The 12,532-nt window shown below is 34.0% G+C and overlaps 1 protein-coding gene across 1 annotated transcript in view; it reads right to left on the reverse strand.

Annotated features, from left to right (window-relative positions):
- relch (RAB11 binding and LisH domain, coiled-coil and HEAT repeat containing) overlaps positions 1-12,532 on the reverse strand; it is a 59,962-nt gene that overhangs the window by 10,832 nt on the left and 36,598 nt on the right. Inside the window, exons 14-26 of the mRNA XM_016536998.1 lie at positions 12,187-12,299; positions 11,998-12,088; positions 9,224-9,274; positions 8,964-9,104; positions 8,693-8,857; positions 7,440-7,587; positions 7,002-7,158; positions 4,453-4,576; positions 4,236-4,284; positions 3,795-3,874; positions 3,609-3,715; positions 1,398-1,497; positions 583-665 (exon numbers count right to left, since the gene is read on the reverse strand). Of these exons, the coding sequence (XP_016392484.1) occupies positions 583-665; positions 1,398-1,497; positions 3,609-3,715; positions 3,795-3,874; positions 4,236-4,284; positions 4,453-4,576; positions 7,002-7,158; positions 7,440-7,587; positions 8,693-8,857; positions 8,964-9,104; positions 9,224-9,274; positions 11,998-12,088; positions 12,187-12,299 (1,409 nt within the window). The remainder of the gene's footprint in view (positions 1-582; positions 666-1,397; positions 1,498-3,608; positions 3,716-3,794; positions 3,875-4,235; positions 4,285-4,452; positions 4,577-7,001; positions 7,159-7,439; positions 7,588-8,692; positions 8,858-8,963; positions 9,105-9,223; positions 9,275-11,997; positions 12,089-12,186; positions 12,300-12,532) is intronic.

Here is a 12,532-nt window from a genome sequence, read left to right on the forward strand (position 1 = left end):
AGGCCTTTGTTCACCCCCCGGAGCCGTGTGAGACACTTTTTTTATGGATAGGTGATTTTTATTTAAGTTCTTTTGGACTGAAGCAATGCAACACCCGCTGACTGCAATGATAGAGCTTGAAAGATCAAAGACAAATTTTAATATAACTACGACTGGATTCGTCTGAAAGAAGAAAATCATATACACCTAGGATGCCTCGGGGGTGAGTAAAACGCAGCCTAATTTTCATTTTTGGGTGAACTAACCCTTTAATGCATTACAGTTATTAGAATGAGATTTTTCTCCCCACGTTATGGTAATGAGAACCTGGTTCAATGTGACGAAAATGATAAAATCATAATGGAGAAAATATTCATGATCCTCATCTATTTATTTATTTTTATTTTAAGGTGACATTTCATTGTTTCAGCTGCAATATTTTTAACATGACATTAATTTCTTTCGACATAAATAATGTGAAACACTTAAATCTTGGCTCAGGTAGGCGGTGCTCGCTGGAGGAGGGGCTAATAAAGTTGTGGCCTCCCGAGAGAACCAAGGTGGAGGGAGGTGCATGGATGAAGGAGGCAGGAGGAGACTTACATTTCAGGATCACTGGAGAGAGTGATAAGTGCTGGAACAACTCTCTGAGCTACTAGAGTTTCATTCACCCCCTTCACCAACAGCTGATTGGTCAGAGCAGGGGTGATGTCACAGGATGCATGGAAAGAGCGAGCACAGTGTCATGGAACACCGCAGAGAGAAAGAGAGAAACAAAAGAACACAAAAAAGAAACAACGGTAACAAACTAAAAAACAGCGCAGACATACAACGAAAAACATGACAGAAGCCCAAGGAGGCCCTACACAGATAAATGAAATAAAAATTAAGGGCTAAAGAGGCCAGGCAAATTTAACTAAAGCTACGACCACAGATGAGGAGAAGGGGGTTTCTCACATGGAAGAGTTTCTGAACACTCCTCGAACCTTCATTACCGACTTACAACAGGGTGGGGGGATGAAATGTGGGGGTCGTTACATCATTTGTGAATGGCAATAGCAAGCGTGCTGTGGTGCAAAAGACGTACGGATGCTTTAAAGCTGCAACGACTTTAAATACAAGTAAACATTCAGTGATCTGACAGGCAACAGGGATGACAAGGCACAAGGGGGCCCTAGAGGGAGTGTGGAAAGCTCTGAAAATACATGTTTACCACCTCACACCAACCATTAACATCATATTACAGCAAATTTGCATTTAAAACAAAGCATTAGGTAATAAAACTAATCATTTGACTGGCCTGGAGGATGCTAAATGTCTTTAAACAAACTTGAGGACATTGGAAGTATTTATTAACATTATGGCTAAGTAAACTATGCATGTCAATGTTTGAAGCGGGAATTGGAGGGAGGGCTTACCTCGAACATGCGTGCAGCGGTGCAGCGTACCAGTGCAGATGTATGGACCACTCCATACCAAAGCACCGTCAGTAGAAGCTCATGATACGCTGGGTTTGCCCTGGAGACAGGAAGTAACGGTTTTAGTGGGTAATCACAAAATGACAGTTGATGATCCTACTAAACCTGATCTTCTAGTCAGTTAGACTGCCATTAGCATGAAACGTCTGCTGCATTAGATCATCAGGATACGGGAGTCGAACAAATTGGGACATGTTATTTTTGTACTCAAGTGCTTAAATCATTATTGTAGGTTTATGCGGGGCTCAACTTCAAGGATGACCTACTGGCCTCGGGCCGGTATGTGAGTGTTTATGTCTTGCAAATGTGAACATTTGGTTTTATGTGACATTCGGTTTAGAATGGGTTCTGCTTGTCAACCTTTTAACCTTCAGTATTACATTTAAAACTTTAGTATCAAGTTTATATTAACTTAAACATTTAAAGGGATAGTTCACCCAGAAATGAAAATTCTGGACTATACTGTATGTCCTTGCTACCTTTCTGAGCCTTGAACGTGTCAGTTACGTTGCTGTCTATGGAATCAATCAAAAATATTTTCATTTGTGTTATGAAGATGAAGGTAGGTCTTACGGGTTTGGAAAGACTTGAGGGTGAGTAATTAAAGACAGAATTTTCATTTTTGGGTGAACTATTCCTTTAATATTAGCTAATATTAGCTTACTGGCTAATATACAGTGGTGGCCAAAATGATTAGAACACTAGTATTTTCAACCAGCTAAAAAATGGTTTCAAGACAGACTAAATCCAGAAGAACTGTGGCAACTTTTCCAATATGCTTCAAGAAACCTACCTGCAAAGCTACAGTACTGTGAAAAGTTTTAGGCACTTGTGTAAAAATGCTGTAAAATGAGAAACACACTACAGCAAAAGATAGAAAAACCTTACTTAAAACCATTTTTAGCTGGTGAAAATACTAGTGTTCTAATAATTTTGGCCACCGCTGTAGATGAAACTGTTGAAATTGCAAGAATTACTTGCGATCAATAAGAAAAAAAAAAAGACAAAAAAAAGACAAATCAATTTGTAATGTTTTGCAGTAAAAAGTTTAATTTCCTGCTCTTGGAAGTTTCTTAAATAACTGTACAACTTCCAGCTATTATGGCAAATTTTTATTTGTAATCATTTTTAAATAAAATAAAATTACAAACATAAAAAAAACGAACAAAAAAATCTGAGTAAAAATTGTGTAATAAACTATATTTTCAAAATTTTAACACGATGAAATCATAAAATACAATTATAAATGTAAAATTAATATAAATGTTTACACATTTTGTGTAATCATATTTTTCAAATAATTTTAAAACTATGAATATATATTTAAAACACTTGAAATAATAAAATAATAAAAAATACTTTAAATAAAATTCTTAAAATAACTATAAAATGATAATAATTTTAAATGTGTAAAAAAATTCTAAATATTTTAAAATAATTGTAAAACTATTAAATATTACATTTAAATGATGCATGCAAAAATACAAATTATTTAAAATGATAAATATAAAGTTTTATATTTGCAGTGATAAATTAATCTTAGCCCCCCTCCTTATGGTATTATGCCACTATTTTCATACAAATTTTCATAGCAATTAAGCACGGTTAACCCTCAGGATGTCAGAAGCATGTTATAATGCAAAAAATAATAAATAAATAAATAATAATTACAAATAATTCAAATAAATACAATTATATATTATTAATATTATTATATTACATTATATATTATAAATGATACATGTAAAGCTAATAAGATAAATATAAAGTTATATATTTACAGTAATAAATAAATCTCACCCTGCAAAGTATGAGATCTTATATCTGAGATCGCATTTTTAATTGCATTTTTTAGAGCTTGACAGCCTCTGGTTACAGTTAAACATCTGCTTCTGTGTTCCAATAAAATAAAATCATATGGATTTGGAATAACACGAGGGGGAGTAAATGATGACGGTTTTAACTTTTGTGTGAACTACTACTTTCAAATGGATGAATTAATAAAGCTTCAGTGCATAGAAACTGACAGGTACTCTCAACGGTGGGGTCACGACACTCGAGAGCAAGTCATTTTACATCAGCTTAAAGGAATTGCAGCCTCAGATGAGCACATGCAGAAATGCAGATTTAACAGTGCTGACAGACACTCACCCCAGCTCTACAAATGAAGCCTTTAGACTGTCAAGAGGAGCATGGGAGAGAGACAGCGTGGTCATGACATCCTCAAGAAAGCCAACCAAGAGTTTACGGTCCTCCTCCTGAAACGAACAACTTCATCAGAGAGAGGCTTTTTCTGAATTGAGACATCACACACCTGGCGTACAATGAAGCTCCTACCTGATTGTAGCATGTCAGGACTCCGGTTGCATAGATCGGCACCGTAGCCTTTGTAAGGATGCCGTTTCCTGCGGAGGCGTCTGCAGGACACAATCTGTGTTACAATCTCTAAACATATAACTGAACACTCCGTTAAGAATTAGTTCAACTTATCTGGTAATAATTTAGCAAAATTAATTTCAAACCATTACAATGATACAACATGCCCAGTTTTGTTGGCAGATACTTTAACCATAGACTTTTTTTAACTGAACAAACATTCAAAGAATGAAAGAAAAAGCTCCATTTCCAAATCCCATGAAGAGTGAAAACACATATTTGACACACAAGCCTCTAGCATGGGAAAGAGATATAGAGACGAAGAGAGTGAGTGTGTGTGTGTGTGTGTGTGTGTCGCTGACAGCGGGAGTATTATTTTTGGTTAAGTGAACAGTCACTCACCCACATTCTCCTCAGATAGCCGCAGGATTTCTTGGAATTGAGGTTTTACCTTCAAAAATGAGGGGAAAACAACATCTACATTAAACTGAAACTGTTGGAACGGTTTGCAGCACAAGCTTTATTTAGCTACTTCACTTAGTCAAATATAAAAAAAGTACATGAAAAAAGGTGCTAGAGAGAGATTACTGTACGGCAAATGTCTTTTGACCTGTCCTACCTTAGTGTTGGTAAAGATTTTCCCAAACGTTCGACATAATCTCCAGAAGAACCTGGAGAACTCGTGCACACAGGTGGATGAGGTGACGTTGATGCGTCCTACAATCTCTATAAGCTGTGGTAAACTGTGGAGAAAAAGACAGAATCAGGTCCATTGCAAATGTAGGTAAACTTAGACATTTACATGCAACATATGGTGAGATGTATACATATACAGTCACTAAAAGGATTTCAAACGCATTGTACCTAACTGCACGATCGTACCTTCATGAGTACCTCAAATGTGCTGCTCATACCTTTAGGACTTTGATATGTAAAATGATACAGTAGTTTTTGTACATGCTAATAGTGCAGCTCAAGCTGCTGATCAGCTAACAAGTTCAATGTTAAAGATCACGGAATGGCTAAAACATAATTGTTTACAACTAAAACCTAAAAGTTCCCGTGCGGAGTCAGTTGTAGTCATAGATGGGGAGAGACTACAAGTTGTCTCAGATTTTAAATATCTGGGTGTATATATTGATAGCAATCTTACTTTTAAAACGCACATTAAGAAGGTTTGCAATCATATTAAGTTCAATTTGGCAAATTTTAGATATGCCCGTAGCTGCATGTCAACTAAGGCTGCGAAGATGTTTATGCATTCGATGATCTTCTCACATACAAATCCATATACGATCATCACTGTGATATTTAAAAAAAAAATACAATATTTTAAGTTGGGAAAATTTGATTATATCTACAGATCTTTGTCTTATGTATAAAATCAGACATGGACTGGCTCCTCCTGTATTGAATCAGTTTGTAAACGTAGCACCATCTGCTTACAGATTAACGAGAAGTGCAGTAAGAGGTGACTGCATAGTCCCTTTAAGAAAAAGTGCATTTAGTCAAACAGTGTTTTCAGTTAGGGCTGCTCGTGAGTGGAACTCCATCCCAACTGATATTACAAATTCCAATACTTATGCTTCCTTTAAGTTTCACTTAAAGAAATGGTTAATTGAGAGTCAGCATTATTGTGCATTTATGTATTGTTGATGTGCATTGTCCCTGTCAAATAAACCTGAAATAAATAAATAAAAGACCTCTGTTCTGATTGGCTAACTAATACAAAAAGGGGGAAAAAATTATATATATTATATACAGTATATATATATATGTAAAAACATTTTAAAGTGGAATATATTTTTTATTTAATATATAATAAATAAATAAATATATAAAATAAATAAAATAATATAAAATAAACAAATTATATTATAAAATATAATATATAAATATATATATATATATTAGGGGTGTAACGGTACACGTATTCATACTGAAGGTCTTTCGGTTCGGTACGCACTCTTTGATGAGGCGTGATAGCTCACTGTGTGAAATTAAGTCTAGAGAAGAGCATTTCGCGAAATATAGACTATATAGCTACTCATAATATTTTACTTTAGTGATGTCGTAATCACTTAATGTATATTTAAATAAATATTTTATCAAACAAGTTATGACAGCCAATGTGTAAATGATTAGATTTAAACAACAAATAGAATTATTATTAATAATTTAGAAGCTAATTTACAAACTGCATTGAGTGCAATTGACATGTTTGCATACAATTTTTTTTTTATTTGAGTGTTGATTATTATAGTTAAAAATAAATAGTAATTAAGTTTAAGTTTGGGCTCTGTTGTTAATTGTAACCTTATAGCAATGTAAAAGGGCTCCCTATAGTTTAGAGCAGAAGTTGAGGTAGATTTTTAGTTATTATTTTATGAGGTAGATTTAAAGAACATTTTAATTATAATTTAATTTATTTAAAGAGTAATTTGTTCAGTGAAACACTGAATAAAAAAAAAAAACAATAAAAAAAACAAAAAAAACAAAAACAATTTATGTTTAGTATTTTTTCCTCCTGATGTACCGAAACCATACCGAACCATGATGTCAATATATATATATATATACGTATGTATATTTAGATAAATAAAATAATTAAAAATACAAATATATTTTTACTAAAAGTACGTGTACACACATATATATATATACATATATATATACACATACACACACACACACACACTTTATTAAAAAAATATTTTTAATTATTTTATCAAAAAATAAAACATTTTCATTCCTATTAATTTTAATTTTAATAAGAATTAACTGACGCTAACATCTTCAGCCATTTACAAAAACTTCTGAGTTTGTCTGGAGTGGCCTATTCCAAATGTTAATATGTTCTTTGTTATGACGCCATCTGACACTTTCTGACCCTTAGGTTTCCCTTTTTCTAAATAATCTGGGTGGGATGAAGAGACATCTTTGGATTATGAATTCTAACTGTATATCAAAAGATCAAGTAAAGTGTTTTTATGAGCCGTTTCTTTTTAACGAACACATAGGCATGCCATTTAATGCTCTAGAATGTCTGAGGTGTGGCCTTGTGCTCCAACATGAGTGGGTGACCCAAGTTCCTGTCTCCACCTTCAATAACAATGGCAAAAACCAGAGGTCAAAAGGGGGAAAAGTGTGCGTGAGACATTAACATACAACTGGTTGACCACCCAGAGCAAACTGTCCCATCCTGTAGTTCCTTCATGCTGGAGCTGATGATCAAATAACTGCAGCAGAACTGCCAACTGCTCTCGGCTGCCCACGATGGTGGCCACATCCTGCAACGGGGAGGCTGGCCGCGGGAACCGGGTCACTGCGAGGTCACATGCACACACACACACACACACGGGAGCAGATTTTAAAACCAAGAATACACCAAAAAAAAGCATAACTGCACAAATCATCTGACGCAGCGGCCGTTCGTAAATGAAAGAGCACTTTGATAGTGAGCCCAAAACCAGAGAGCAACCTCAACATGGCAGGAACCCTACAGTTACACTGAGTCAGGCGCCAGGTCTGCGTAGCTAAACGTGGCCTGACTGAGAAAGTTAGCGAAAAACGCGTGCGTGTGTGTTGACGTTGGCCGACCCTCACCCTCGATTGGAGGCACGTCTCCCTGTAGTTTGGCTCGACTGGTGAAGGGGGCGTTCTGAAGCAGCACCGCAAATAGAGACGGGATGAGGGACTGAAGCGCCGACAGATACATATGTAGCTTGTGTTCATCTAGACCATATTCACCCTGCTGGAGGAAGAGAGAGGAATTTAGGAATTAAATAACTGAAGGAAGCTAAAAGAGTGTGTCTGTAGTGCTGGATATGTTGTGCTTAGTTACTTTGTGGGCACACAATGTCTCTAAATGTTCTGAGAAGAACTGCAAAACCTGGGCTGCATTTCCCAAAAGCATCGTAAGCCTTGATTACAATGGTTCTACGATCAACTTAGGCTTGTGATGCTTTTGCATTTATTAGGTGAAAAATACAGTAAAAACAGTAATTTTGTTAAATATTATTACAATTTAAAATAACTGCTTTCTATTTTAATATATTTTAACATGTAATTTATTCCTGTGATGTAAAGCTGAATTTTCAGCAGCCATTACTGCAGTCTTCAGTGTCACATGATCCATCAGAAATCATCCCAATATGCTGATTTGGTGCTCAAGAAATATTATTATTATTGTCAAATTTTTAAAACAGTTGTGGTGTTCTTTGATAAAGTAATAAATGTTTTTTTTTTTTTTTTGAAATAGAAACTTTGTCTTTACTGTCACTTTTGCTCATTTTAATGTCCTTGCTAAACAAACGTTTTAATTTCTTAAAAAAAGGGGGAAAAATGGAAAAATGTTATTCTAAATAAATATGCAATTCAGAACAATAAAGACTTCATTCTCAAGGCACAAATATAACTGATTTGAAAATTAGATTCCAAATATTTAAAAATAAAATGATCAAATAATTCTATTCTAAATAGATTCAAAGATTCCATTCTAAATATTAAACTCTGAAAAAAGATTCAAAAGATTCCATTTGAAAGATAATAAAAGATTTGATTATGTTACTTAATAAGATCCAAAAAAAGATCAGAAATATTCTGTTGTAAAGATTAAATTCAAAAAGCCTTCATGGTTCCAATCTAAAAATTCATTTCTAAAATGATTCTTAAGTATCACTCCAATAATAAAGTTCCATTAAAGTCCATTCTAAGTATTAAATTCTAAAAAGATTTAATATATATATATATATAAACTATATAGATTCAAAACAGGCCAGGTGAAGTCTAAACATGCTAAACAAAATGAAGGGTCTTCACAAGAAAGTTAGTGTGTGTGTGTACGTGCTGGTTTTCACCTTGAGCAGCTTCTCGATGCGTGTGAGGAGGGAGGGGATGAGCTGGGACTGTAAGTTGCCCAGTTCTGTGCACCAGGCAGCGAAGGCAGGAATGAAAACTTGGTGGGTGGCACTGACCACTCTCTCTGATGGGTCGCCCAGAGACAACAGCATCAGCTCAAAGCCCTATTACATAGCCATATACAAAATAAAGCAGACTTACATAAGAAAACACTAGTAAAGTAAGTGTAAAAACACTGGATTGTGCTTGAGCACCAAAACATGCACACACCTGTGAGTATTTGTCTGGGTCGTCAATGAAGCCCATTATGATGCCCAAACTTTTCACCACAGCCTCTCGGACCATATCGGCTTTATCTTCCGCCAACATTTGCTGGAGCATGGACAGAACCAGAGAGCTTCGGATCTCCTTCTGTAGACACACACACACACACCTATACTTGTATTCCCATGCCAGCTCTGAATTGCCTACACAACATCTTTTTTTGTATTCTGCTGTGTTTGATAAAATGATGAAGTGTTCATACTCACGAGGGAGTGAGTAAACATCAGACACTTCATTATAGACTGGAGCATACAAAGGCAAAAAAGGCATAACACCGACAATCAGAGCCCCGTTTGAGCCAAATCAGTTCAGATGTAAAGGCCAGTTTTTTATAGAATTAATAAATGAAAATTAATAAACCTTACGACTGTAACTCTATGATATACAGCCAATGTAAACTCCAGTTACTCAAGTCTTAGTGTCACTAATCCTTCAGAGATAATTCTAATATGCACATTTGGTGCTCAAGAAACATTTCTTATTGTTATTAGTGTTGAAAAAAGTTAATATTTTTGTGGAAACAGGACATTTTTTATATAATTCTTTTTTTTTAAAAGAAAGTTCAAAAGAACAGTATTTATTTGAAATAGAAACTATTTGTAAGAATGCAAACGTCTTTACAGTCACATTTTTATTTTTATTAATTTAATGTGCCTTTGCTGAATAAAAGTATTAATTTCTTTAAAAAAGTAAAAGTACTGACCCCAAACTGTTGAACAGTAGTGTAAAAGACTGGACAATTTTATTCTTAATAAATACACAATTCAGAAAAGATTGAAAGACTTCATTCTCAAGATTCATATACAGTATAACAAAAATTGAAAATTAGATTCAAAATATTAAATTATAAAATGTTCAAATGATTCTATTCTAAATGGATTTAAAAATTTCATTCTAAATATGAAATACAAAAAAAAAAAAAAAGATTTAAAAGATTTAAAATGGAAAAGTCAAATATAATAGATTTGGTCATTTGAGTCTAAATATAAATTTTAAAAGATTCAAAAGATTCTATTGTAAAGATTAAATGCAAAAAGGATTCAAAGAATCTAGTCTAAAGATCCAGTTCTAAATTGTTTCTAAGGCTGTTTTAATATATGAACTGCCTCCTAACTGTTTAGAATCGAAAAAAAAAAAATCCATTCTAAAAAGATTCAAATATTTCACTATAAAGATTCCATTCTAAATATGTTTTTTCTCTTTTTGATAAATGTAACATGTCCTTGCTAAATATAAAAAAATTATTCGTTTTTTAAAATAAATAAAATAATAATAATAATAATTTTAAAAAAAATCTTACGGACCTCAAAACCATAATGTCAAAGACTGGCAACTTTTATCCTAAATAAATATGCAACTCGGAGAAGATACTGTACTTTTGAGAGTTTACTTAAAAACTAACAGTAAACATAGGGATAGCTTCAAATGTTTTTGGACAATTTAAATCAGACTTTATGTCTGAGAGCCATCATAAAAATGACAGAATATTCACAAATACATAATGGATAAAACCTTTCTGAACCATTTTGTAATTACTTTTACATTTTTAAATTACTTTTAAAGGGATAGTTCACCCAAAAACGTACTCACCCTCATGTCGTTCCAAACCTGCAAGACCTTCGTTCATCTTCGGAACACAAAGTAAGATATTTTTTATAAAATCCGAGAGCTTTCTGACCCGGCATAGACAACTACGCAACTGACACGTTCAAGGCCCAGAAAGGTAGTAAATACATCGTTTAAATAGTCCATGGGACATCAGTAGTTCAACCTTAATTTTATGAAGCTGTGAGAATAGTTTTTGTGTGCTAAGAAAACAAAAATAACCACTTTATTCACCACGTCTTCTATTGCGTTTCAGTCTTCGATGCGCGTTCACGAGAGTACCATGACACATGCGAACAAAGGTCTTATGGATTTGGAATGAGATAAAGCAATAGAGCAATTAATGATAGAATTTTCATTTTTGGGTGAACTATCCCTTTAACCAACTTTAAGGGTACTTTTTAAAAAAACTAAAGTTTAATTATTATAAATAATTAAATTATTATGCATTTTTTTCTGTATTTATCTAATAACAAAAACAATCTTAAAAGACTTTAAAAAAAAAGTATTAAAAAAGACTAAAGTATTAAAAAAAATTTAAATATTTGAAAATTCAATCAGTATTCAATTATGTTCACTATGTCCACAGAAATCTAATTACTAAAGTCTTTAAGTCCATTTCGAGAGATTTAAATATAAAGATTTTTTTATTTATTAAATATTTGATTTTAAAGTTGAAAAAATTCTTTTCGAAAAGGTTCAAATATTCTATTATCAAGATTACATTCTAAATAGATTCAAAGATGCTACTGTAAAAAGATTTTAAAATTCTGTTACATTGATTCCACTGTAAAAAGGTTCAAATATTCCATTATAAAGATTTCAATGTAAAAAGGTTAAAATATTCTATTATTAAGACTCCATTCTAAATGGATTCCAATATTCCATTCAAAAAATATTCTAATAACCCATTTCAAAAAGATTAAAAAATTTGAAACCGATCAAGCAAAAGCTAAAAATGCTCAAAAATATTTAAGTGTGACTTAAATGTCCAAAAACATTTGAGACCACTTTATGCACCATATTCTACACTTCCGTAGTACTTTTTTTTAGTTATGTAATGTTTTTTTGACACCAAAAATAGTTATAAATGCAGTTTTCCATGACATTATTACACTTCCTCTAACCATGATAAACAGTAGTTTATTGTGCCACTGCATCTTCTATATGTAAATCAGCCATGCTTTGATTGGCTAATCTTTTCACATATGAAAACTATTACAGATGTACTGATAAAAAAAGTTCATAGGATGTTACAAAATTGTTGTTTTGACCATTTGGTTTGTGTGAATGACAGAGTGTGCCTACAAAGGAATTCCTGTTTTTTTCACTAGTTTTTTTATGTGGTGAGTGTGTGTACGAGTTCAGAACTAACCTGTTCCCAGCACTGTGGCAAGAGTTCAGCTTCCACCCGAGTGGGACCCACATGTAGGGCGAATGCCACACACCCGGTCAGAATCATCTGCCTGGAGAGGAAGATTACAGCAGAGTGTTATCAAACTCGTAACAAACCGATTTTTTTTGGTCAGTTTACACATGCGCAGATGCCCAAATGCGCACACACCTCTGCTCATCGTCAGGTCTCTTGATAAGATTAAAGAGGATGTGCAGTAGCTGGTCTCTTTCTTTGGGCTCGGGATGCAGGCAGGCCGTACACAGAATGAGAGGAATCAACTCCTGTGGACACACACAGGAAAGCAGGTCATATAATATGCAATGCACAGGGAAATAAACACACACATGCATCCGCTGAGACACGTCCCAAAGGGCTCGGACAGGGAACTTCAGCAAGCAGGTATTTGAGGATATAGGGAAAATAAAAACTTCTCTATTGAAGAAACACCTTCACCACAAAGGAGAGAGTCTACAAGCCACTCAACCACAGCACCAACTAGGGCTGGGTGATATAT

The sequence above is a fragment of the Sinocyclocheilus rhinocerous genome, unplaced genomic scaffold (genome assembly GCF_001515625.1).
Source record: "Sinocyclocheilus rhinocerous isolate Xijiao unplaced genomic scaffold, SAMN03320098_v1.1 scaffold65, whole genome shotgun sequence".
Classification (NCBI taxonomy): domain Eukaryota; kingdom Metazoa; phylum Chordata; class Actinopteri; order Cypriniformes; family Cyprinidae; genus Sinocyclocheilus; species Sinocyclocheilus rhinocerous.